The 26776-nt window shown below is 33.2% G+C and overlaps 4 protein-coding genes across 4 annotated transcripts; all 4 read right to left on the bottom strand.

Annotated features, from left to right (window-relative positions):
• Positions 1 to 415: 415 nt before the first annotated feature.
• Positions 416 to 2195, bottom strand: LOC133318973 (venom allergen 5-like). Its single transcript, XM_061521663.1, has 6 exons — positions 2118 to 2195; positions 1893 to 2011; positions 1633 to 1714; positions 1381 to 1562; positions 850 to 947; positions 416 to 754 (listed from the first exon to the last, which is right to left on the bottom strand). The coding sequence occupies exons 1-6, from the start codon at positions 2170 to 2172 to the stop codon at positions 640 to 642; spliced, it is 651 nt and encodes a 216-aa protein (XP_061377647.1). The 5' UTR covers positions 2173 to 2195; the 3' UTR covers positions 416 to 639.
• A 5928-nt stretch (positions 2196 to 8123) lies between these two features.
• LOC133318980 (venom allergen 5-like) lies at positions 8124 to 9748 on the bottom strand. Its single transcript, XM_061521671.1, has 6 exons — positions 9665 to 9748; positions 9440 to 9558; positions 9180 to 9261; positions 8923 to 9104; positions 8487 to 8584; positions 8124 to 8392 (listed from the first exon to the last, which is right to left on the bottom strand). Exons 1-6 carry the CDS (start codon positions 9717 to 9719, stop codon positions 8278 to 8280), a joined length of 651 nt encoding a protein of 216 aa, XP_061377655.1. The 5' UTR covers positions 9720 to 9748; the 3' UTR covers positions 8124 to 8277.
• Positions 9749 to 14033: 4285 nt separating this feature from the next.
• On the bottom strand, positions 14034 to 15616 carry LOC133318955 (uncharacterized). The gene is made up of 2 exons (XM_061521607.1): positions 14617 to 15616; positions 14034 to 14482 (listed from the first exon to the last, which is right to left on the bottom strand). The coding sequence occupies exons 1-2, from the start codon at positions 15614 to 15616 to the stop codon at positions 14034 to 14036; spliced, it is 1449 nt and encodes a 482-aa protein (XP_061377591.1).
• Positions 15617 to 19191: 3575 nt separating this feature from the next.
• On the bottom strand, positions 19192 to 20891 carry LOC116766927 (venom allergen 5-like). The gene is made up of 6 exons (XM_061521673.1): positions 20811 to 20891; positions 20586 to 20704; positions 20326 to 20407; positions 20069 to 20250; positions 19590 to 19686; positions 19192 to 19494 (listed from the first exon to the last, which is right to left on the bottom strand). The coding sequence occupies exons 1-6, from the start codon at positions 20863 to 20865 to the stop codon at positions 19481 to 19483; spliced, it is 549 nt and encodes a 182-aa protein (XP_061377657.1). The 5' UTR covers positions 20866 to 20891; the 3' UTR covers positions 19192 to 19480.
• Between the last annotated feature and the right edge of the window lie 5885 nt (positions 20892 to 26776).

The following is a 26776-nucleotide window of genomic DNA, read 5'->3' as shown; positions in this document are numbered from 1 at the left end:
TTTTTGTACTACATAAAAATCAAAACGCTAGTTTTTTTCTAGACAAATTTTTATTGCAGTCCTATGTAGGCAACTTCTACATGGATTTGAAATAATTGAACAATATATTGCGTAGATATTTACATACACTATACATGTACTGCCTAGGAACACAGTTGAAAATAATATATACTTTGAATATAAAATAAATGATTAAATACAAACATAAAACCGAGACTATCCGCAAGCAATTTGTGTTATGTTCTATTTACTATGACCGCGCTTCATTGTGGGTTCGGAATAAAAGGAGCCTTTAATAGTGCAACTTTAATAGCAACATTTCATAGTTTGATGAAAATCGAACACAAGTGCAATTAAAATCCTTATTAGAAATATCCATAGTAAATTTATTATTTATTCCATGAAATAACAATATATAGGTTCTTATTTTATAAAATAAACTACATTATATGAATATTAAATGATATTATTTATCATGCATTTTATGTGTAATTTGTTACTGCATTAAAAATTAAAATTAAAAGAAGGTCGTCATTAAAAACTACAATATTTTCATTGAAGTTGTGTGTATTTGTTTATTGAAGTTTTGACAGAAAAAAATATACTTATTGCATTATATAATGTTATCATTTTGTTTTACTATTCGTAACATTTCTTTGCAGTTGGATTTTCACATCGATTTTCATCAGTTGCACATATCAGCTTATTGCTGGCCTTACCGGCTTTGTACGGCAGTTGGCCTAAAACATTAGCACTGAAAACAAAAATATTTTTAGTATAGCATAAAAGTACAATACTAATACACCTTATTGTAAGATAAGCTCAAAAAAAAAGAGTTTTTTTAATTACCTCGGGCCATATTCACATACAATGTAAATCTTTTTTAATTTATCTTCAATATTTTCGGACATAGCGCATCCTAGGTATACAGAATCTGACCAAATCATCTGAAAACAAAAAGACAATATTTATCAAAACTCATTGCAAATTATTGCATTTAACATATGTACAGTTATTTTTGTATTACGAATTCAGTATCATTATAATTCATAAATATTTTATCAAGCTATCAGAAAAATTTTAGAATTCAATTTTTGGGTGGTTATTATTTCGAAGGTTATTTATTCATATAAAAATTCTTTATTATGAAAAGTTATCTGAATGTGAACGCAGCCAAAACCCTAAGTTACCACTACTTACAATGTTGATATGAAATTAATCCAATCTAATGAAACCACACACCATACGTAGAGTGCAATACAAAGTCACATGATGAATATATGTATATGTATGTATGTTTGTTAACAAGAAATATCATAAATCGTAACAAAACTTTTAAAATGGTAAATAAATTACTATTTTAAATGTAAATATTTATACCTGAGTAAAATGTCCGACAGGCGGATGGGATGGAGAAATAGTTTCCTGTGTAAACGGTCCATAGGTATAGTTCTCATGCTCATTGAACCACATTATTTGTAATTTTTCGGTATCCATTTGAAAATTGAGATCATTGCTAAGGAAAACCGATATAGATTGACTGACGGAAAATCTATGAGAGGCTGAAAAAAAATACACTTTTAGTATGGCTAACTACTCCATAAATAACTTTAAATCATTACAATTTCTTACGAATCGTTTGGTCTGGGTCGACTGATTTCGGGTAGGAAGCTGCCCATTTTTCTGCCTTTGCTGCCAATTCTTCATCCCAAACCTTCAAACGAAAGTAGGAAAAAATATAAATAGTATGAGACTACACAAAAATATATTTAGTAAACATAGAAACAAATATTTAACGTCAATTGTATTCATAAAGTTTTTATTACTTTAGAACAACTATCATCACGGGAATACGAGATGAAATTGTCAATGTCCAAGTACATGTATCTTACCACAGAGTTCATTTCAGCTGCCGGTGGTAGACCTTCTACTTTCCCTTCAGCAACGAGTTCTCTGACTGCATTTTGACCGCTAATGAATGTGTTGATATCAGAACAGCTCAACTCTATAACTAATTGAAATAAAAAAAATTTAAGAGATTATTCGGTACTTTTTCGATTATACAACAAATTATAGTAAAAATTAACATAATAATAGAGAACTTGATAGATACTTACGAGCTGATCGTGTATAATGAAGAACCAAAAATAAAACAAATATCTTTTCGTACATATTGTTTTCTTATTGAACCTTATTAAGAAAGTAATTGTGAATGTTCTAATAAACGCTTTATATAGAAAAGTCGTATTCTTATCATTTCTGAGCTATTAGAATAAGCACTGGGCCAACCATTAGTAATTGCTTATGTCATTGAGACGTAATTATAGTCGAATTATTTCTACCAGAGTAATGATATTTGTCATTATTTCATATTAACTAATATAAAATTGGCGAACCGGTTTTCGACCTAACCAAAAACCATGAATGTAAATATGTTTGTTCCACTACCTTCAGCGCTGTAAACTTAAACCTAAGAGTCTATTTTTCCTACTATATTAATTTTCAAAGTATAAAGGCTAAGAAATAGTAATTCAGTATTTTGCGTTTTATTGGGGCTGCTAGCAACTTAACTCACTTGCGCATATTTTTTTTTTCTATTATCTCGATGCAAAAATTGACTATACTTTTTTTTAGAATATTTTTACATGTTGACAATAGGCTCAATTTAATTTTAAATTTTGCTTTCTTAATTAGAATTCTTTATATAAATTAAGCATAAATGCCTATATATTCATTCAATCATTAGTAAAATATGTATATATTTTTTTCTCTTTGATTTTATCAATAAAGCAGTTCTATAATTAAAAAGCTTTTGAAAAAAAGAAATGATTCATTTTGATGGAGTTAAATAACGTACGTATTTATAATAGACGCTCTTCAAAGTTTAGAATGTTAAAAGGAATGTCAATTCTCTAGGTGAATTTTTAGTTTATACATCTTCTGTTTAACTTCGCTTGACTTATAAAGTGTATTATTTCTTCAGCAATTACGTTTATATGCAATAGGTATCTAAATCTGTTATATCGCTTTAGACAAATTAGCACGACGACGCAGCTATTAAAAATAAATGTGTTTAGCTTTAATTGCGCCCTAACACAACACAGTAGAGTGGCTCCTATTCTATTTCCTGGTAAGATAATCAAGTATAAATAAATAAACTGGGTTAGTTTAACGAATTTTACTTACCCGTCTATTTACCAAAATAGTTTTTCTTAGCATTTTTAGGTAGGTTCGTAGACGACGATTTAAAATTTTTTTACTGATGATAGATTTTTTTTGACACTTTGGTGACCTAACTCCTATCTTGTAGCTGCTAAGTGTCAGAGATTTTGTTAATAGCAACTCATAGATAATGGATGTTTCCATAAATTGTTTTGTAATTTTTGATTCCTACAAAAAGCCTATTTGTAACGAATACTAATAGTATAAATTTTAAAGTGCGTTATGACAAAATAGGTAAGTTCGTATCAAAATACTTCTGCAATGAATTAAAAAATTATGTGAGAGAATATTTTAAGACAATTTTGGTACGATATAGTTTAGGACTCTTTATGAATGAAAGTTTTTTCTTAAAGAATATACATAACAAAAATTTGGTTCAATTTAAATTATTTTGATGTTGACATATGATCGCTCTAACTCTTTACTGAAACTGACTATTAATGCATTATATGTCTTTTTTTATAATAAAAATTTGCAATGATTTTGAGATACTAGTTTATTAGTAAATTTATAAAATGATTGCATTTTTATTCAAAAGTCATTTTAGAAATATATATTTAGTTTGTACAGAAAGCGGAATAAGATGTCACGAGTACGTTGTTGTTTTTTATTACGAGTTATCATTTTAAATCATATTAACACAAATAATTTGGTTTAATAGCTTCGCATAAATAAATCAATCTAGCTTTGCTAAATGAAATTAATCGGTTAAGAATATTCCCTTCTTTTTTAGACAAAACCTTTTAGAAGAAATATTCTAAAGATCATATATTTGTAACAGTTTTACGGTGACAACATACTCGTATCTAATGTATAAATATTACTTTATGGTACTCGTAGGATTTTAGACTAACTCTGATTATTAGATATACAATGAATTTAAAGTAAAATTTAATAGATTGAGTCATTTTTTTTTCAAGGAACTACATAATTTTTCCTAAATTGGTGCTTATATTAGTATATTTAATTGTTTCTCTGCTTGACTATGGGCAAAGGTCTCTCCCTTTTTACTCTTCAATTTTCTCATTACCGTCCACATACTGACGAGCTCCACTTAATTTTCTCTTTTTGTTGATAGAATAGTAATTGATCAGTCTACTTCATTTGTTATTCCCCCTTTTAATGTGTCGCGTCTTCTTCCATTTAAGTTTTCTGGTAAAAAGTGTAATGTATTGTAGTTTACTTTTTAGTTTATTATGTTAGCCATTATTTTATTTCATCTTTTATCTGTACTAAACTCTTTTGTAGGTCGTTTTCATATACTTCCCATTTCCTTGTATGAACTTTTGTTAAGGTCCTGGCCTGACAACCAAAATTTACGACTAGTAAGATATGAGTATTATATGGTTTGCATTTGATAGACATAGTAACTTCTTTATTTTTCATAATTTCCTTCATGTTCCAGTACATTTTCTTGTGCAACTTTTAAACCATATATTCCAATTTGAGCTGTTATGAAAAAGATACATGTAATGATATCAAAGACTTTTGCGAATATTCAGTTAAATGAAATTAATATTTTTCGGATTACTACGCGTATTTTATTATTTTGTAAAACTACATAATCCCGACGTTTCAGTTACTTTGCAGCAACCGTTATAACGGGCAGACGAGAAGTGAATGTCTGTCAGTTGGTCTTGTTATTTATAGTTTACAGCCAAAGATTTCTTAATTTTCTGACGTACCGCTCTGGATGCCGGCAGAATCCGCTTAGCGTATCATGAGGTCCTGGGGTGTGGCCACGATCATGAGATTTTGTATTATTAAGTGTCCCAAGTGTTGGACAGATTCCAGCCATCTTCTGTATTGAAATTGGGATGTTTTTAATTTCAATAGCCTCGCGGATAAAACTCGGTATGTACCTGACTTCACATATATGTATTCGAATATATACGCTAAGGTATTGAAGTTAATGATTACTGGATATTGTGGTTCCATTGGTCATAAAATTTGTTTCTTTAAGTTCATGGTTAGTACACTATCGCGATTTTTAATGTCGAGTTTTTGCCACATTATTTATGAGGTGGGTTCAGAACGAATTTAAAAATATTATAACGCCAGCAAATTCTAGGTGCGATAAGTTGAGATTGTAACATCTCGAGTTGAGTTGGATTATTTCATGTACGTGCTGCACTAGTTTATCTTCACTTCTTGTTCTTCTTCTTATCGTGCCGGCGACTAATATTATATTTTCATCGTTGTTTACTCTCGGTCAAGCTTTGAAATCCTCCACTATCGTCAAGTCCTCGTGTGTAATCTTTGATAGCTTCAATTTGAGCGTAAGAGAAGTACAGCGGTGGTGCTCTGTTCTTCTGTGGGTGAATATATTTGCACTCATGGTCATATGAGTTTCTGAGATGGCAGTTTTATATTTAGTAAAGCGAAACATTCTAATCTCAATGAAATTAACGAAAAATCTTTGTAACTTTTGACTTATCACGAATTTTGAGCCGTGTTTTCCTGGTATAAATTCCTAATATTGCATTATAAATTGACTATATTGTTCAAGGCACTCTTTCAGTCGTCTTTCTGCATTGATGTCTACAATTGTCCAGTTTACTTTTTCTACAGCTGCTGTTAATTCCGTTCCATGTTAAATTTTTCCTAGAGTCTGGTATTGTATTTCTCTATCTAGATATTATTAACATTTTTCCACAGAGATTTTGTGTTTTTTTTTTGTATGGAAATAGTTCTTGCCTGTTAAGTTCTATTCATTAGGGCAGGATTAACCCGGGGAGGCTGTGGACCCTATTGTGTGATGTTCTCTCTTCACTTTATTTATTTAATAATTTTTTTTTATATGCTCAATTATTAACTTATCTATTTCATTTAAATGTTTGTATTTCTTGTGCATTCTATACTCTACTTTAAATACGATGGTTAAACATAAGACATTTGAAGAATGAAAACAAGAACTTTGATATTTTGTCTTTATTTGCTGTTAACTTTTCAATTTTGAATCATAATGTTATAGGTTTTTATTGCGACTTTAATCTCCTCAGTACGATCACTTTCGGAAAAATTTTCATGATCGAAATTATAAGTATAAAGTACAAAAGAATTTTTATTTACCAACATTAAAATACATAGTAAATAATATAAATTTATCCTTGTATAGTCAACTTTAGGTTTAGCTCATCTCAAATTGTTCTTTTAAAAAGGCGTAAGAGAAATGACAAAATAATATGAGGAGAGACGTAGATACGATTCAAAATATATTTTTTCATATTTCGCCTAACGAGAGACAATCGTAATAACAATAGTTGTAGGTAGTACTCGTTATCTTTGCCCTTTGTAGATACAGACGAAAAAATAAGGACGCGTAAATAAATATGACGAGAAAAACCCTTAAAAAAATAATATCGTGTTTTGCAAATAGTTAAACATGTTTAAGTTCTTTGGTCATTTTTATTTTATTACATACATACATACATAGAGATATATGAATATCTCTTTTATTTTAATATATATGTAAATAATAATTAAGAATCACGTACGTATTAAGATTTTTATTTATTTTAATAATACTTCACAGTAAACGTCAGTTTAAATATAATTTAATAAAAATAAATAATTGGAAAAAAGTCTATACTGAACATTTATACAGTTTGCATGTTTGAATTTAAGATTGAATTTGTTGTAAATTGATTTTCAATTTTTTTATATTTTTTATGTTTCAAAGAACTTTCATTAAAAATTCATGTTTAAAATGTATCGTATGTTGTTAGTTCATGTTGTTGTTATATTTTGTTTTTATAATTGGTACAATTAACAGTTTTATTTTTATTTTTCTACATATGTAATTCTAAATAATTATTCAAACATTTTGAAATGTTTTAACCCGTTGGTGCAGACTTGGCCATTATAAATATTGATTTAATTGAAATAAAGAAGCTCTCTTACATTTATATATAGATTTAATTCGCAAAAATCGAAAATTAAAAGAATACTTTGATTCAGTAATACGACATTTTAACTACAATAATATTGTTCTCATGCATAAGATAGTGCTAGTGAAGATCATAAAAATGATTTATGAGTGACTTAAACTGACAAGCTAAATTATTAAAGTTAATTGTCGATGAAACAAAGATGTGTTTTTACAAATAACAAGCTGAGATATTGCTATATATAATCGAGATTGATGTTTCACTAAATACAAGTGTCAAAATACTATAAATGTTTTAATAGTGGTTTCTGTATACCAAGAGACGATAAAAATAACAATCCTTTGTAGAATGTTCGGTATTTGCTTTGCACTGCCCTTTGTAGATAAAGAGCGTATAAAATCGGCTCGTGAACAAATAAATGAGAAGAAACATACGTTTTATTTGATGTTAAACGATTGAAACTTGAAATATTATTAAATATGTTTGGATCCAAGTACTATGTACGTAACATTATTGAAGTTTGGCAATGTTATCAAAGCCCGTTTGTATGTGTTTGTGCGTATGATCTTAGTATGAAAACTTTGTAGACAATTTAGTTAAATTTTATTATTAACAAAGTTAAGACTAGAGTATGTCAAAACTAACTTATAGTTATGGATACTATATATCTATGAGAGTTGTGCTCCTAAGCTCAATACAAATATACTCTTTGCCTTTTCGTTTCCATACATGTAGGGACCACGATACTAATTTACTTATGTTTGGGACAATATTATTTTTAAGTGTTTATATACAAGTGATAAAATTGCAAAAAGATATTATTTATATCTTTTCTGGATAGCGTTTGTAGAATATTTAATGAACTCTCCTGTAATTAAGCGCCTTTGTTACTTCTGAACGAAGTTGTTTCCTTGTTTGTCCAACATATGAAATAACAATATATAGGTTCTTATTTTATAAAATAAACTACATTATAGGATTATTAAATGATATTATTTATTATGCATTTTATGTGTAATTTTTTACTGAATTAAAAATTAAAATTAAAAGAAGGTCGTCATTAAAAACTACATTATTTTCATTGAAGTTGTGTGTATTTGTTTATTGAAGTTTTGACAGAAAAAAATATATTTATTGCATTATATAATGTTATCATTTTGTTTTACTATTCGTAACATTTCTTTGCAGTTGGATTTTCACATCGATTTTCATCAGTTGCACATATCAGCTTATTGCTGGCCTTACCGGCTTTGTACGGCAGTTGGCCTACAACATTAGCACTGAAACAAAAATATTTTTAGTATCGCATAAAAGTACAAAACTAATACACCTTATTGTAAGATAAGCTCAAAAAAAAAGAGTTTTTTTAATTACCTCGGGCCATATTCACATACAATGTAAATCTTTTTTAATTCATCTTCAATATTTTCGGACATAGCGCATCCTAGGTATACAGAATCTGACCAAATCATCTGAAAACAAAAAGACAATATTTATCAAAACTCATTGCAAATTATTGCATTTAACATATATACAGTTATTTTTGTATTATGAATTCATTATCATTATATTTCATAATTATTTTATCAAGCTGTCAGAAAAATTTTAGAATTCAATTTTTGGGTGGTTATTATTTCGAAGGTTATTTATTCATATAATAATTCTTTATTATCAAAAGTTATTAAATTAATCCAATCTAATGAAACCACAAACCATACGTAGAGTGCAATACAAAGTCACATGATGAATATATGTATCAAAACTTTTAAAATGGTAAATAAATAGTAATCTTAAATGTAAATATTTATACCTGAGTAAAGTCTCCGACAGGCGGATGGGATGGAGACATATTTTCCTCTGTAATCGGTCCATAGGTATAGTTCTCATGCTCATTGAACCACATTATTGGTAATTCTTCGATATCCATTCGAAAATTGAGATCTTTGCTAAGGAAAACCGATATAGATTGACTGACGGAAAATCTATGAGAAGCTGAAAATAAACACAAAACACTTTTAGTATGGCTAACTACTCCATAAATACCTTTAAATCATTACAATTTCTTACGAATCGTTTGGTCTGGGTCGACTGATTTCGGGTAGGAAGCTGCCCATTTTTCTGCCTTTGCTGCCAATTCTTCATCCCAAACCTTCAAACGAAAGTAGGAAAAAATATAAATAGTATGATACTACACAAAAATATATTTAGTAAACATAGAAACAAATATTTAACGTCAATTGTATTCATAAAGTTTTTATTACTTTAGAACAACTATCATCACGGGAAGACGAGATGAAATTGTCAATGTCCAAGTACATGTATCTTACCACAGAGTTCATTTCAGCTGCCGGTGGTAGACCTTCTACGTTCCCGTCAGCAACGAGTATTCTGACTCCATTGTGACCGCTAATTAATGTGTTGATATCAGAACAGCTCAACTCTATAACTAATTGAAATAAAAAAAAATTAAGAGATTATTCGGTACTTTTTCGATTATACAACAAATTATAGTAAAAATTAATATAATTGTAAAGAACTTGATAGATGCTTACGAGCTGATCGTGTATAATGAAGAACCAAAAATAGAACTAATATCTTTTCGTACATATTGTTTTCTTATTGAATCTTATTAAGAAAGTAATTGCGAATGTTCTTATAAACGCCTTATATAGGAAAGTCGTATTCTTATCATTTCTGAGCTATTAGAATAAGCACTGGGCCAACCATTAGTAATTGCTTATGTCATTGAGACGTAATTATAGTCGAACTATTTCTACCAGGGTAATGATATTTGTCATTATTTCATATTAAGTAATATAAAATTGGCGAACCGGTTTTCGACCTAACTAAAAACCATGAATGTAAATATATTTGTTCCACTACCTTCAGCGCTGTAAACTTAAACCTAAGAGTCTATTTTTCCTACTATATTAATTTTCAAAGTATAAAGGCTAAGAAATAGTAATTCAGTATTTTGCGTTTTATTGGGGCTGCTAGCAACTTAACTCACTTGCGCATATTTTTTTTTTCTATTATCTCGCTGCAAAAATTTACTATACTTTTTTTTTTAGAATATTTTTACATGTTGACAATAGGCTCAGTGAAACTCAATTTAATTTTAAATTATTCTTTCTAAATTAGAATTCTTTATATAAATTATGCATAAATGCCTATATATTCAATCATAAATCAATTAATCATTGGTTTTTCAAGTAAAGTAAAAAAATATTTTTTTCCTCTTTGATTTTATCAATAAAGCAGCTCTATAATTAATTAATAAGCTTTTGAAAAAAAGAAATGATTCATTTTGATGGAGTTAAATAACGTACGTATTTATAATAGACGCTCTTCAAAGTTTAGAATGTTAAAAGGAATATCAATTCTCTAGGTGAATTTTTAGTTTATACGTCTTCTGTTTAACTTCGCTTGACTTATAAAGTGTATTATTTCTTCAGCAATTACGTTTATATGCAATAGGTATCAAAATCTGTTATATCGCTTTAGACAAATTAGCACGACGACGCAGCTATTAAAAATAAATGTGTTTAGCTTTAATTGCGCCCTAACACAACACAGTAGAGTGGCTCCTATTCTATTTCCCTATTTGATAGATATAGTAACTTTTTTATTTTTCATAATTTCCTTCATGTTCCAGTACATTTTCTTGTGCAACTTCTAATCCATATATTCCAATTTGAGCTGTTATGATAAAGATACATGTAATGATATCAAAGACTTTTGCGAATATTCAGTTAAATGAAACTAATATTTTTCGGATTACTACGCGTATTTTATTATTTTGAAAAACTACATAATCCCGACGTTTCAGTTACTTTGCAGCAACCGTTATAACGGGCAGACGAGATGTGAATGTCTGTCTAGTTTCGAATTGACAAAAGCTGTTAGCCCTATTGCTTTTACAGGCTTTTACAGCGTTACCGGGAGGGGTGGGCGGCCAGATGGGACCCATCCGTTTATTTCGGGCCCGAAGGGCCCGAATGATGGATGCACCCGTCCCAAGGGTGCCTCTAAGAGGCCGGACCTCGGCTTAGGACGGCGTTCTTGTGGAGGATGGAGTTGGATTTTGGATTGCGTGACGTCCCCCGACGGCAGAACGCCGGAGCGACGTGTATGACACGGGACCTCGTCTTCGCCGGCGAAGACGGTGTGTGTGAATGTGATTTTGTGTCGTGGGGCTTGTTGCGTCTGTGTTGTCTGTTGTCGTTATGTCGTCAGGGTCTAGGAGAACGTCTTTGGGACACCTCTTGCCTAACGGGGAGTTGGGTGACGGGGAGTAGCCACACGCTTTGACTACTAGTGGGTTGGGATGAACCGTCGCGGTCTCGAAAAATCTCTTTAAGATCGTCTTGAAGTGTGCAGCTACCGTAGGAAGTCGGAGGTCCCTATGGAGGTCGGAATTCCTGATGTACCAGGGTGCGCCTGTGGCTTTGCGCATGAATCTATTTTGCAGCACTTGCAGTTTGTTGATGGCTGAGGGACGGGCGTGGGCGAAGCACGCGCTCGCGTACGACATGATTGGAAGTATGCAGGTCTTGTAAAGTGTGACCTTATTTCTAAGGGACAGTTTACTTTTACTGCAGATCAGGGGATATAGGCGACCTAGGATGTAGGCTGCCCTATTTCTAACTGACTGAATGTGGGGTCTGAAAGTGAAATAACTATCCAGAGTGACCCCTAGATATTTGGCCCTTTTCTTCCAAGGAATGGGGCTGTCGTACAAGGAAATTTTTCGGGAGGGGATGCCTACTCGATTATTTCTGGAAAAAATAATTGTAGTGCTTTTGTCTGGATTAATCTCGATTCTCCATTGGCGAAACCATTTCCCTAAGGTTTTGGCTGCTTTCTGGAGTCGAGAGATGATGTAATCTAGAGACCTTGATGAGGTTGGTCCTTTTGGAACCGGGATATCGCTCGTGTATAACGAGTAAAGAATTGGAGAGAGGATGGAGCCCTGAGGGACTCCTGCTCTTATTGGGCGGGGGGAGGATAGGGTGCCCTCCACTCGATAGCGGAAAGAGCGGTTCGACAAGTAGGCTCGAATAATGTGAACGAGCCTGTCTGGCAGCTTTAGTTTGAACAGCTTGTAAATCAAGCCGTTGTACCAGACTTTGTCGAATGCTTTCGCCACATCGAAGAAGATTGCACCCGTTTTATGGGGACGTCTGCTTATAATACCCTTGGTGATGTGCTCCGTGAGGCGGTGCACCGGGTGGATGCTGGAGTGCTTGGCTCTGAAGCCGAACTGTTCGTTGGGGAGGAATTTTTAATTTCTCCACTTCCTGTTTGAGCCGATTCAAGACGATCCTTTCGTAGACTTTTCCGAGAGTGTTGAGCAGACTAAGCGGCCGGTAGCTGCTCGGTAGATTTTTCGGTTTCCCTGGTTTCGGAATACCTATTACTATGGCCTCTTTCCATTGGTCGGGGAACGCGCATCCGTTCAGTAGTGCGTTGAAGATGAGGACCAATAGGTAAATTAGTCGCGGCGGAAGGATTTTCAGGGCCTTATTCGTGATGCGATCAGGCCCCGATGCTTTTTTGGCATGGAATGCGCGGATGATGTCGGTCACTTCCGGAAGTGACGTTTCTTTTAGCGCGGCGTCTACCGGTGGTTGCGTAAGTCTTTGAGCTACGTACTCTTCGACTTTATCTATGTGACCCGGGTCACTCGGTTGGTCGCTAGGAGAGCATTGACTCTCAAAACTGTCTGCTAGACATTCGGCCTTCTCTTTGTCGTCGAAAGCGGGTGGTCGGTTTGGTCTAACCAAAGGAGGCATTACCGAGACAGTGTCGCTCTTCATTGCTCTCTGCAACGACCAGAATGCCTGGTGCATTGGAGAGAGCGACGAGAGTTTCCTGTCCCAGCCGTCCTCTCGAAAGGAAGCGAGTGCTTCTCTCACTTGCCTTTGGAGATTACGTAGCGTTCTACGGTTATCGTCTGTCGGTGCTGCGTCATGGGCTCTAGTGGCGGAATTTTTTCTTCTAATTAAATCCCTAATCTCGGGAGGCAGTTCACGACGATCCCTGTGGGACACCGTGATCTGTCTCGTCGAATTCTCTAACGCTTGAGTTATATGTTTAGTGACTAGGGACATGGCGGTCTTCGCAGCTTCTGCTGAGTCTATGGTGTCAGGGATTTGGGATAGCTGCGAAGAGTCTGATTTTAGTCGCTGTTCCAACAGCTTCCAATCGGTGATATTTTTTGTTTGGATTGCCGCGGTTTGGGGGGGTCCTAGCTGGATTAATACTGGTCTGTGGTCTGAATCAAGCTCGGATAGCGCCTCTATCGAATGCAACTGGAGTGTTACGTTCTTCAAGAGGGCTATGTCGAGCACGTCAGGTCTGTCTTGTGAGCCGTCATGGAAGGGGTATCGCGTCGGGTGTAGAGGAGCGGTGACCTCTATGTTGAGTTTGTCTACTAACTTGTCTAGGTCCCGTCCTCTAATATTTGATTGTCGGGAGTTCCAGCGAGGATGCTTACTATTTAGGTCCCCGGCCAGAATGACCGAGTTCCCTAACGAGAGAAGTGGCTGAAGGTCGTTCTCCTCTATTGTTTTTGATGGAGAAAGATAAACGGATGCTAGTATGATGGGCTGATGGCCCGTCATACTCACCTGACAGATTGATGTTTCTATGTTTTGTAGCTGGGGAGGGTCAAGGGGTATGCAGTGAAGAGCCCTTCTGTAATATATAATTGTACCTCCTCCGGCGGAGAGGCGGTCGTTCCTAATGATGTTATAGTTCCCAATCTGTGGGTTTCTTTTACATGGTTTCAAGAAGGACTCTTGCACTAAAAGTATATCTATCTGGTGCTTAACTACGAAGTCTCGCACCAGTTCTATCTGAGGAGAGAGGCCGTTCGCGTTGTATGTAGCGACAGTCAGTGAGCGTGGTTTTGTCCGGTTAACAGCCATTGGCTTGGTACGCCCCGACGGCACTCAACATGCCCGCGTGCTGGCACATTGCCAGCATGCGCGCCTGAGGATTGCCGTTGGAGGCCCTCAGCTTGGCTGCTAAGGTCTGCACCTCCGCGGGGTCTATTAGACTCGCGAAGTCGCAGACGAGTTGTAGGTCAGCCGCTAGGCCTACTGCCGGTGCCTTGGGGGCCTGGGGTGCCTTAGGGGCCTTCGGTGCCTGAGGGGCTTTTGGTGCCTGAGGGGCTTTTGGTGCCTGAGGGGCCTGTGGTGCCTGAGGGGCCTGAGGTGCCAGAGGGGCCTGAGGTGCCTGAGGGGCTTTCGGGCCTATTATGGCGCTTGGGCGTACCCAAGCGTTTGTTGTCGGAGGTGCAGCGGGGATGAGAGCCGGCTCCCGGGCATTGCCGGGGTGCCGCCCAACTTTCGCCCAGTGCGGGGCTTTGGGGCATCCGCGATAACTCGCGGGATGACCCCGCTGACCGCACTTCGAGGTTCGAGGACCGCGTTTCGAGGCGGCTCGATACGTAGACCGGATAACCGGCAGACGGATTTTAAATTATAAATTGCCTTACCTTCCGGGGTAAGGGACAAGTGCACTAGCACCATGTCGAACGGTCGTTTATTTGGCCTGTGCATGCGATGCACTTCCAACACTGGCAGGTTTTGGGACTGAAGGTCCTTTTCTATAACATTAACAGGTATCTCCGCGGGGAGACCCTTGATAATTACAGTTAGCCTACGTTCCTCCGGGAGGGCGTAGGTATGGTATTCGATATTGTTTTTACGCAATATCGATGACAGTGCACGGTGGTCGGACGGGGAGGCAGTAGATATTTTTATACCTACCGCCGTGTTGCGGGCTGATATGTACCGGATGTTCTTGTTATTAAGGAGACTGGAAATGTCGTTCCAGTTCCTGTTCGTCCTGACGTATAGGGGCGGCGGGCTATTTGTTTTTGTGGGTGCGGACCCAGGTACCCCCGCCGGTACCGACACAGCGGTGCCCGCTGGCGCGGACACAGCTGCGCCCGCAGGTGCGGACACAGATGTGCCCGCAGGTACGGACACAGATGTGCCCGCAATTGCGGACACAGATGTGCCCGCAGGCGCGGACACAGATGTGCCCGCAATTGCGGACACAGATGTGCCCGCAGGCGCGGACACAGATGTGCCCGCAGGTGTTGACACAGGTGCGCGCGCAGCTGCGCCGGCAGCTGCGGGTGACGTAATTATTTTTTTGTTCGGCGGCGGCGCCTTCAGCCACTTAGCCGCCTTCCTCTTTCCTGATTTGGATATTACGGGCCTGAACCCGTCGCTATCCTCCCCGGCGTCCGAAGTCGGTGGCGTCGTCTCTGCTGACGATGTCTCGGCCTCCGAGCCGATTGGCCAGCAATCCATATCGGATGGATTGCTTTGCTGACATCCCGGTGAAGCCGGGCTGTCCGTGTCGAATGACACTGGCGGTATCGGGAACTTCTCGTTGAAGTCCCTGAACACTGACGGGGCGGTTTCCGAGAGGTACTTGATGAGTACCTCGAATCTCTCGATGATTTTCTCTATTTTGGTGCCCATGGTGGGCGACGGTATAACGGGTGTCCTCCCTGCCTTGACAGGGAGGTGAGTGAATTTTTGGTAAACTATACTATGTCCCTGCTTTTAGGTAGCAGGGGTGTACCTAACTTCCCTATCGACTGTGTGATACCTGATAGCAGGACAACGGCGACTTAAGCGACGGTGGCTGCTACCAACTTCTGAGTCTTCTGATCGACGCCGGACACGTTGTTCTTGAACCTTCTTCTGACACTTTAACACTATTGTGCGATATTCGCATCGGAGCACTTTGCCGCACGTCTGCACCGTGCGGTGGTCAAACTGTCTCTTGTGAATGTCTGTCAGTTGGTCTTGTTATTTATAGATTACCGCCAACGATTTCTTAATTTTCTGACGTGCCGCTCTGGATGCCGGCAGAATCCGCTTAGCGTATCATGAGGTCCTGGGGTGTGGCCACGATCATGAGATTTTGTATTATTGAGTGTCCCAAGTGTTGGACAGATTCCAGCCATCTTCTATATTGAAATTGGTATGTTTTTAATTTCAATAGCCTCGCGGATAAAACTCGGTATGCACCTGACTTCACATATATGTATTCGAATACATGTATTCGAATATATACGCTAAGTTATTGATGTTAATGTTTACTGGATATTGTGGTTCCATTGGTCATAAAATTTGTTTCTTTAAGTTCATGGTTAGCACACTATCACGATTTTTAATGTCGAGTTTTTGCCACATTATTTATGAGGTGGGTTCAGAACGAATTTAAAAATATTATAACGCCAGCAAATTCTAGGTGCGATAAGTTGAGATTGTAACATCTCGAGTTGAGTTGGATTATTTCATGTACGTGCTGCACTAGTTTATCTTCACTTCTTGTTCTTCTTCTTATCGTGCCGGCGACTAATATTATATTTTCATCGTTGTTTACTCTCGGTCAAGCTTTGAAATCCTCCACTATCGTCAAGTCCTCGTGTGTAATCTTTGATAGCTTCAATTTGAGCGTAAGAGAAGTACAGCGGTGGTGCTCTGTTCTTCTGTGGGTGAATATATTTGCACTCATGGTCATATGAGTTTCTGAGATGGCAGTTTTATATTTAGTAAAGCGAAACATTCTAATCTCAATGAAATTAACGAAAAATCTTTGTAACTTTTGACTTATCACGAATTTTGAGCCGTGTTTTCCTGGTATAAATTCCTAATATTGCATTATAAATTGACTATATTGTTCAAGGCACTCTTTCAGTCGTCTTTCTGCATTGATGTCTACAATTGTCCAGTTTACTTTTTCTACAGCTGCTGTTAATTCCGTTCCATGTTAAATTTTTCCTAGAGTCTGGTATTGTATTTCTCTATCTAGATATTATTAACATTTTTCCACAGAGATTTTGTGTTTTTTTTTTGTATGGAAATAGTTCTTGCCTGTTAAGTTCTATTCATTAGGGCAGGATTAACCCGGGGAGGCTGTGGACCCTATTGTGTGATGTTCTCTCTTCACTTTATTTATTTAAATAATTTTTTTTTATATGCTCAATTATTAACTTATCTATTTCATTTAAATGTTTGTATTTCTTGTGCATTCTATACTCTACTTTAAATACGATGGTTAAACATAAGACATTTGAAGAATGAAAACAAGAACTTTGATATTTTGTCTTTATTTGCTGTTAACTTTTCAATTTTGAATCATAATGTTATAGGTTTTTATTGCGACTTTAATCTCCTCAGTACGATCACTTTCGGAAAAATTTTCATGATCGAAATTATAAGTATAAAGTACAAAAGAATTTTTATTTACCAACATTAAAATACATAGTAAATAATATAAATTTATCCTTGTATAGTCAACTTTAGGTTTAGCTCATCTCAAATTGTTCTTTTAAAAAGGCGTAAGAGAAATGACAAAATAATATGAGGAGAGACGTAGATACGATTCAAAATATATTTTTTCATATTTCGCCTAACGAGAGACAATCGTAATAACAATAGTTGTAGGTAGTACTCGTTATCTTTGCCCTTTGTAGATACAGACGAAAAAATAAGGACGCGTAAATAAATATGACGAGAAAAACCCTTAAAAAAATAATATCGTGTTTTGCAAATAGTTAAACATGTTTAAGTTCTTTGGTCATTTTTATTTTATTACATACATACATACATAGAGATATATGAATATCTCTTTTATTTTAATATATATGTAAATAATAATTAAGAATCACGTACGTATTAAGATTTTTATTTATTTTAATAATACTTCACAGTAAACGTCAGTTTAAATATAATTTAATAAAAATAAATAATTGGAAAAAAGTCTATACTGAACATTTATACAGTTTGCATGTTTGAATTTAAGATTGAATTTGTTGTAAATTGATTTTCAATTTTTTTATATTTTTTATGTTTCAAAGAACTTTCATTAAAAATTCATGTTTAAAATGTATCGTATGTTGTTAGTTCATGTTGTTGTTATATTTTGTTTTTATAATTGGTACAATTAACAGTTTTATTTTTATTTTTCTACATATGTAATTCTAAATAATTATTCAAAAATTTTGAAATGTTTTAACCCGTTGGTGCAGACTTGGCCATTATAAATATTGATTGCATTGAAATAAAGAAGCTCTCTTACATTTATATATAGATTTAATTCGGAAAAATCGAAAATTAAAAGAATACTTTGATTCAGTAATACGACATTTTAACTACAATAATATTGTTCTCATGCATAAGATAGTGCTAGTGAAGATCATAAAAATGATTTATGAGTGACTTAAACTGACAAGCTAAATTATTAAAGTTAATTGTCGATGAAACAAAGATGTGTTTTTACAAATAACAAACTGAGATATTGCTATATATAATCGAGATTGATGTTTCACTAAATACAAGTGTCAAAATACTATAAATGTTTTAATAGTGGTTTCTGTATACCAAGAGACGATAAAAATAACAATCCTTTGTAGAATGTTCGGTATTTGCTTTGCACTGCCCTTTGTAGATAAAGAGCGTATAAAATCGGCTCGTGAACAAATAAATGAGAAGAAACATACGTTTTATTTGATGTTAAACGATTGAAACTTGAAATATTATTAAATATGTTTGGATCCAAGTACTATGTACGTAACATTATTGAAGTTTGGCAATGTTATCAAAGCCCGTTTGTATGTGTTTGTGCGTATGATCTTAGTACGAAAATTTTGTAGACAATTTAGTTAAATTTTATTATTAACAAAGTTGAGACTAGAGTATGTCAAAACTAACTTATAGTTATGGATACTATATATCTATGAGAGTTGTGCTCCTAAGCTCAATACAAATATACTCTTTGCCTTTTCGTTTCCATACATGTAGGGACCACGATACTAATTTACTTATGTTTGGGACAATATTATTTTTAAGTGTTTATATACAAGTGATAAAATTGCAAAAAGATATTATTTATATCTTTTCTGGATAGCGTTTGTAGAATATTTAATGAACTCTCCTGTAATTAAGCGCCTTTGTTACTTCTGAACGAAGTTGTTTCCTTGTTTGTCCAACATATGAAATAACAATATATAGGTTCTTATTTTATAAAATAAACTACATTATAGGATTATTAAATGATATTATTTATTATGCATTTTATGTGTAATTTTTTACTGAATTAAAAATTAAAATTAAAAGAAGGTCGTCATTAAAAACTACATTATTTTCATTGAAGTTGTGTGTATTTGTTTATTGAAGTTTTGACAGAAAAAAATATACTTATTGCATTATATAATGTTATCATTTTGTTTTACTATTCGTAACATTTCTTTGCAGATGGATTTTCACATCGATTTTCATCAGTTGCACATAACAGCTTATTGCTGGCCTTACCGGCTTTGTAGGGCAGTTGGCCTAAAACATTAGCACTGAAAACAAAAATATTTTTAGTATAGCATAAAAGTACAAAACTAATACACCTTATTGTAAGATAAGCTCAAAAAAAAAGAGTTTTTTTAATTACCTCGGGCCATATTCACATACAATGTAAATCTTTTTAATTCATCTTCAATATTTTCGGACATAGCGCATCCTAGGTATACAGAATCTGACCAAATCATCTGAAAACAAAAAGACAATATTTATCAAAACTCATTGCAAATTATTGCATTTAACATATGTACAGTTATTTTTGTATTATGAATTCATTATCATTATATTTCATAATTATTTTATAAAGCTGTCAGAAAAATTTTAGAATTCAATTTTTGGGTGGTTATTATTTCGAAGGTTATTTATTCATATAAAATTCTTTATTCTGAAAAGTTATTAAATTAATCCAATGTAATGAAACCACACACCATACGTAGAGTGCAATACAAAGTCACATGATGAATATACATATGTATATGTATGTATGTTTGTTAATAAGAAATATCATAAATCGTAACAAAACTTTTAAAATGATAAATAAATAGTAATTTTAAATGTAAATATTTATACCTGAACAAAGTCTCCGACAGGCGGATGGGATGGAGAAATAGTTTCCTGTGTAAACGGTCCATAGGTATAATTCTCATGCTCATTGAACCACATTATTTGTAATTTTTCGAAATCCATTTGATAATTGAGATCATTGCTAAGGAAAACCGATATAGATTGACTGACGGAAAATCTATGAGAGGCTGAAAATAAACACAAAACACTTTTAGTATGGCTAACTACTCCATAAATAACTTTAAATCATTACAATTTCTTACGAATCGTTTGGTCTGGGTCGACTGATTTCGGGTAGGAAGCTGCCCATTTTTCTGCCTTTGCTGCCAATTCTTCATCCCAAACCTTCAGACGAAAGTAGCAAAAAATATAAATAGTATTAGACTACACAAAAATATATTTGGTAAACAAAGAAAAAAATATTTAACGTCAATTGTATTCATAAAGTTTTTATTACTTTAGAACAACTATCATCACGGGAAGACGAGATGAAATTGTCAATGTCCAAGTACATGTATCTTACCACAGAGTTCATTTCAGCTGCCGGTGGTAACCCTTCTACTTTCCCTTCAGCAACAAGTTGTCTGACTGCATTTTGACCGCTAATGAATGTGTTGATATCAGAACAGCTCAACTCTATAACTAATTGAAATAAAAAAAATTCAAGAGATTATTCGGTACTTTTTCGATTATACAACAAATTATAGTAAAAATTAATATAATTGTAAAGAACTTGATAGATGCTTACGAGCTGATCGTGTATAATGAAGAACCAAAAATAGAACTAATATCTTTTCGTACATATTGTTTTCTTATTGAACCTTATTAAGAAAGTAATTGTGAATGTTCTTATAAACGCCTTATATAGGAAAGTCGTATTCTTATCATTTCTGAGCTATTAGAATAAGCACTGGACCAACCATTAGTAATTGCTTATGTCATTGAGACGTAATTATAGTCGAACTATTTCTACCAGAGTAATGATATTTGTCATTATTTCATATTAAGTAATATAAAATTGGCGAACCGGTTTTCGACCTAACTAAAAACCATGAATGTAAATATGTTTGTTCCACTACCTTCAGCGCTGTAAACTTAAACCTAAGAGTCTATTTTTCCTACTATATTAATTTTCAAAGTATAAAGGCTAAGAAATAGTAATTCAGTATTTTGCGTTTTATTGGGGCTGCTAGCAACTTAACTCACTTGCGCATATTTTTTTTTTCTATTATCTCGCTGCAAAAATTTAGTATACTTTTTTTTAAGAATATTTTTACATGTTGACAATAGGCTCAGTGAAACTCAATTTAATTTTAAATTATTCTTTCTAAATTAGAATTCTTTATATAAATTAAGCATAAATGCCTATATATTCAATCATAAATCAATTAATCATTGGTTTTTCAAGTAAAGTAAAAAAATATTTTTTTCCTCTTTGATTTTATCAATAAAGCAGCTCTATAATTAATTAATAAGCTTTTGAAAAAAAGAAATGATTCATTTTGATGGAGTTAAATAACGTACGTATTTATAATAGACGCTCTTCAAAGTTTAGAATGTTAAAAGGAATGTCAATTCTCTAGGTGAATTTTTAGTTTATACATCTTCTGTTTAACTTCGCTTGACTTATAAAGTGTATTATTTCTTCAGCAATTACGTTTATATGCAATAGGTATCTAAATCTGTTATATCGCTTTAGACAAATTAGCACGACGACGCAGCTATTAAAAATAAATGTGTTTAGCTTTAATTGCGCCCTAACACAACACAGTAGAGTGGCTCCTATTCTATTTCCTGGTAAGATATTCAAGTATAAATAAATAAACTGGGTTAGTTTAACGAAATTTACTTACCCGTCTATTTACCAAAATAGTTTTTCTTAGCATTTTTAGGTAGGTTCGTAGACGACGATTAAAATTTTTTTGATGATGATAGATTTTTTCTTGACACTTTGATGACCCAACTCCTATCTTGTGGCTGCTAAGTTATTGTTTTGTTATTTTTGATTCCTACAAAAAGCCTATTTGTAACGAATTTTAATAGTATAAATTTTAAAGTGCGTTATGACAAAATAGGTAAGTTCGTATCAAAATACTTCTGCAATGAATTAAAAAATTACGTGAGAGAATATTTTAAGACAATTTTGGTACGATATAGTTTAGGACTCTTTATGAATGAAAGTTTTTTTCTTAAAGAATATACATAACAAAAATTTGGTTCCATTTAAATTCTTTTGATGTTGACATATGATCGCTCTAACTCTTTACTGAAACTGACTATTAATGCATAATATGTATTTTTTTATAATAAAAATTTGAGATATTAGTTTATTAGTAAATTTATAAAATGATTGCATTTTTATTCAAAAGTCATTTTAGAAATATATATTTAGTTTGTACAGAAAGCGGAATAAGATGTCACGAGTACGTTGTTGTTTTTTATTACGAGTTATCATTTTAAATCATATTAACACAAATAATTTGGTTTAATAGCTTCGCATAAATAAATCAATCTAGCTTTGCTAAATGAAATTAATCGGTTAAGAATATTCCCTTCTTTTTTAGACAAAACCTTTTAGAAGAAATATTCTAAAGATCATATATTTGTAACAGTTTTACGGTGACAACATACTCGTATCTAATGTATAAATATTACTTTATGGTACTCGTAGGATTTTAGACTAACTCTGATTATTAGATATACAATGAATTTAAAGTAAAATTTAATAGATTGAGTCATTTTTTTTTCAAGGAACTACATAATTTTTCCTAAATTGGTGCTTATATTAGTATATTTAATTGTTTCTCTGCTTGACTATGGGCAAAGGTCTCTCCCTTTTTACTCTTCAATTTTCTCATTACCGTCCACATACTGACGAGCTCCACTTAATTTTCTCTTTTTGTTGATAGAATAGTAATTGATCAGTCTACTTCATTTGTTATTCCCCCTTTTAATGTGTCGCGTCTTCTTCCATTTAAGTTTTCTGGTAAAAAGTGTAATGTATTGTAGTTTACTTTTTAGTTTATTATGTTAGCCATTATTTTATTTCATCTTTTATCTGTACTAAACTCTTTTGTAGGTCGTTTTCATATACTTCCCATTTCCTTGTATGAACTTTTGTTAAGGTCCTGGCCTGACAACCAAAATTTACGACTAGTAAGATATGAGTATTATATGGTTTGCATTTGATAGACATAGTAACTTCTTTATTTTTCATAATTTCCTTCATGTTCCAGTACATTTTCTTGTGCAACTTTTAAACCATATATTCCAATTTGAGCTGTTATGAAAAAGATACATGTAATGATATCAAAGACTTTTGCGAATATTCAGTTAAATGAAATTAATATTTTTCGGATTACTACGCGTATTTTATTATTTTGTAAAACTACATAATCCCGACGTTTCAGTTACTTTGCAGCAACCGTTATAACGGGCAGACGAGAAGTGAATGTCTGTCAGTTGGTCTTGTTATTTATAGTTTACAGCCAAAGATTTCTTAATTTTCTGACGTACCGCTCTGGATGCCGGCAGAATCCGCTTAGCGTATCATGAGGTCCTGGGGTGTGGCCACGATCATGAGATTTTGTATTATTAAGTGTCCCAAGTGTTGGACAGATTCCAGCCATCTTCTGTATTGAAATTGGGATGTTTTTAATTTCAATAGCCTCGCGGATAAAACTCGGTATGTACCTGACTTCACATGTATTCGAATACATGTATTCGAATATATACGCTAAGTTATTGATGTTAATGTTTACTGGATATTGTGGTTCCATTGGTCATAAAATTTGTTTCTTTAAGTTCATGGTTAGCACACTATCACGATTTTTAATGTCGAGTTTTTGCCACATTCTTTATGAGGTGGGTTCAGAACGAATTTAAAAATATTATAACGCCAGCAAATTCTAGGTGCGATAAGTTGAGATTGTAACATCTCGAGTTGAGTTGGATTATTTCATGTACGTGCTGCACTAGTTTATCTTCACTTCTTGTTCTTCTTCTTATCGTGCCGGCGACTAATATTATATTTTCATCGTTGTTTACTCCGGGTCAAGCTTTGAAATCCTCCACTATCGTCAAGTCCTCGTGTGTAATCTTTGATAGCTTCAATTTGAGCGTAAGAGAAGTACAGCGGTGGTGCTCTGTTCTTCTGTGGGTGAATATATTTGCACTCATGGTCATATGAGTTTCTGAGATGGCAGTTTTATATTTAGTATAGCGAAACATTCTAATATCAATGAAATTAACGAAAAATCTTTGTAACTTTTGACTTATCACGAATTTTGAACCGTGTTTTCCTGGTATAAATTCCTAATATTACATTATAAATTGACTATATTGTTCAAGGCACTCTTTCAGTCGTCTTTCTGCATTGATGTCTACAATTGTCCAGTTTACTTTTTCTACAGCTGCTGTTAATTCCGTTACATGTTAAATTTTTCCTAGAGTCTGGTATTGTATTTCTCTATATAGATATTATTAACATTTTTCCACAGAGATTTTGTGTTTTTTTTTTGTATGGAAATAGTTCTTGCCCTGTTAAGTTCTATTCATTAGGGCAGGATTAACCCGGGGAGGCTGTGGACCCTATTGTGTGATGTTCTCTCTTCACTTTATTTATTTTAATAATTTTTTTTTATATGCTCAATTATTAACTTATCTATTTCATTTAAATGTTTGTATTTCTTGTGCATTCTATACTCTACTTTAAATACGATGGTTAAACATAAGACATTTGAAGAATGAAAACAAGAACTTTGATATTTTGTCTTTATTTGCTGTTAACTTTTCAATTTTGAATCATAATGTTATAGGTTTTTATTGCGACTTTAATCTCCTCAGTACGATCACTTTCGGAAAAATTTTCATGATCGAAATTATAAGTATAAAGTACAAAAGAATTTTTATTTACCAACATTAAAATACATAGTAAATAATATAAATTTATCCTTGTATAGTCAATTTTAGGTTTAGCTCATCTCAAATTGTTCTTTTAAAAAGGCGTAAAAGAAATGACAAAATAATATGAGGAGAGACGTAGATACGATTCAAAATATATTTTTTCATATTTCGCCTAACGAGAGACAATCGTAATAACAATAGTTGTAGGTAGTACTCGTTATCTTTGCCCTTTGTAGATACAGACGAAAAAATAAGGACGCGTAAATAAATATGACGAGAAAAACCCTTAAAAAAATAATATCGTGTTTTGCAAATAGTTAAACATGTTTAAGTTCTTTGGTCATTTTTATTTTATTACATACATACATACATAGAGATATATGAATATCTCTTTTATTTTAATATATATGTAAATAATAATTAAGAATCACGTACGTATTAAGATTTTTATTTATTTTAATAATACTTCACAGTAAACGTCAGTTTAAATATAATTTAATAAAAATAAATAATTGGAAAAAAGTCTATACTGAACATTTATACAGTTTGCATGTTTGAATTTAAGATTGAATTTGTTGTAAATTGATTTTCAATTTTTTTATATTTTTTATGTTTCAAATAACTTTCATTAAAAATTCATGTTTAAAATGTATCGTATGTTGTTAGTTCATGTTGTTGTTATATTTTGTTTTTATAATTGGTACAATTAACAGTTTTATTTTTATTTTTCTACATATGTAATTCTAAATAATTATTCAAAAATTTTGAAATGTTTTAACCCGTTGGTGCAGACTTGGCCATTATAAATATTGATTGCATTGAAATAAAGAAGCTCTCTTACATTTATATATAGATTTAATTCGGAAAAATCGAAATTTAAAAGAATACTTTGATTCAGTAATACGACATTTTAACTACAATAATATTGTTCTCATGCATAAGATAGTGCTAGTGAAGATCATAAAAATGATTTATGAGTGACTTAAACTGACAAGCTAAATTATTAAAGTTAATTGTCGATGAAACAAAGATGTGTTTTTACAAATAACAAGCTGAGATATTGCTATATATAATCGAGATTGATGTTTCACTAAATACAAGTGTCAAAATACTATAAATGTTTTAATAGTGGTTTCTGTATACCAAGAGACGATAAAAATAACAATCCTTTGTAGAATGTTCGGTATTTGCTTTGCACTGCCCTTTGTAGATAAAGAGCGTATAAAATCGGCTCGTGAACAAATAAATGAGAAGAAACATACGTTTTATTTGATGTTAAACGATTGAAACTTGAAATATTATTAAATATGTTTGGATCCAAGTACTATGTACGTAACATTATTGAAGTTTGGCAATGTTATCAAAGCCCGTTTGTATGTGTTTGTGCGTATGATCTTAGTACGAAAACTTTGTAGACAATTTAGTTAAATTTTATTATTAACAAAGTTGAGACTAGAGTATGTCAAAACTAACTTATAGTTATGGATACTATATATCTATGAGAGTTGTGCTCCTAAGCTCAATACAAATATACTCTTTGCCTTTTCGTTTCCATACATGTAGGGACCACGATACTAATTTACTTATGTTTGGGACAATATTATTTTTAAGTGTTTATATACAAGTGATAAAATTGCAAAAAGATATTATTTATATCTTTTCTGGATAGCGTTTGTAGAATATTTAATGAACTCTCCTGTAATTAAGCGCCTTTGTTACTTCTGAACGAAGTTGTTTCCTTGTTTGTCCAACATATGAAATAACAATATATAGGTTCTTATTTTATAAAATAAACTACATTATAGGATT

This window comes from Danaus plexippus, chromosome 10, assembly GCF_018135715.1.
Source record: "Danaus plexippus chromosome 10, MEX_DaPlex, whole genome shotgun sequence".
Lineage (NCBI taxonomy): Eukaryota > Metazoa > Arthropoda > Insecta > Lepidoptera > Nymphalidae > Danaus > Danaus plexippus.
Note: the sequence above shows the minus strand (reverse complement) of the source record. Positions and strands in the feature narration are given on the sequence as shown.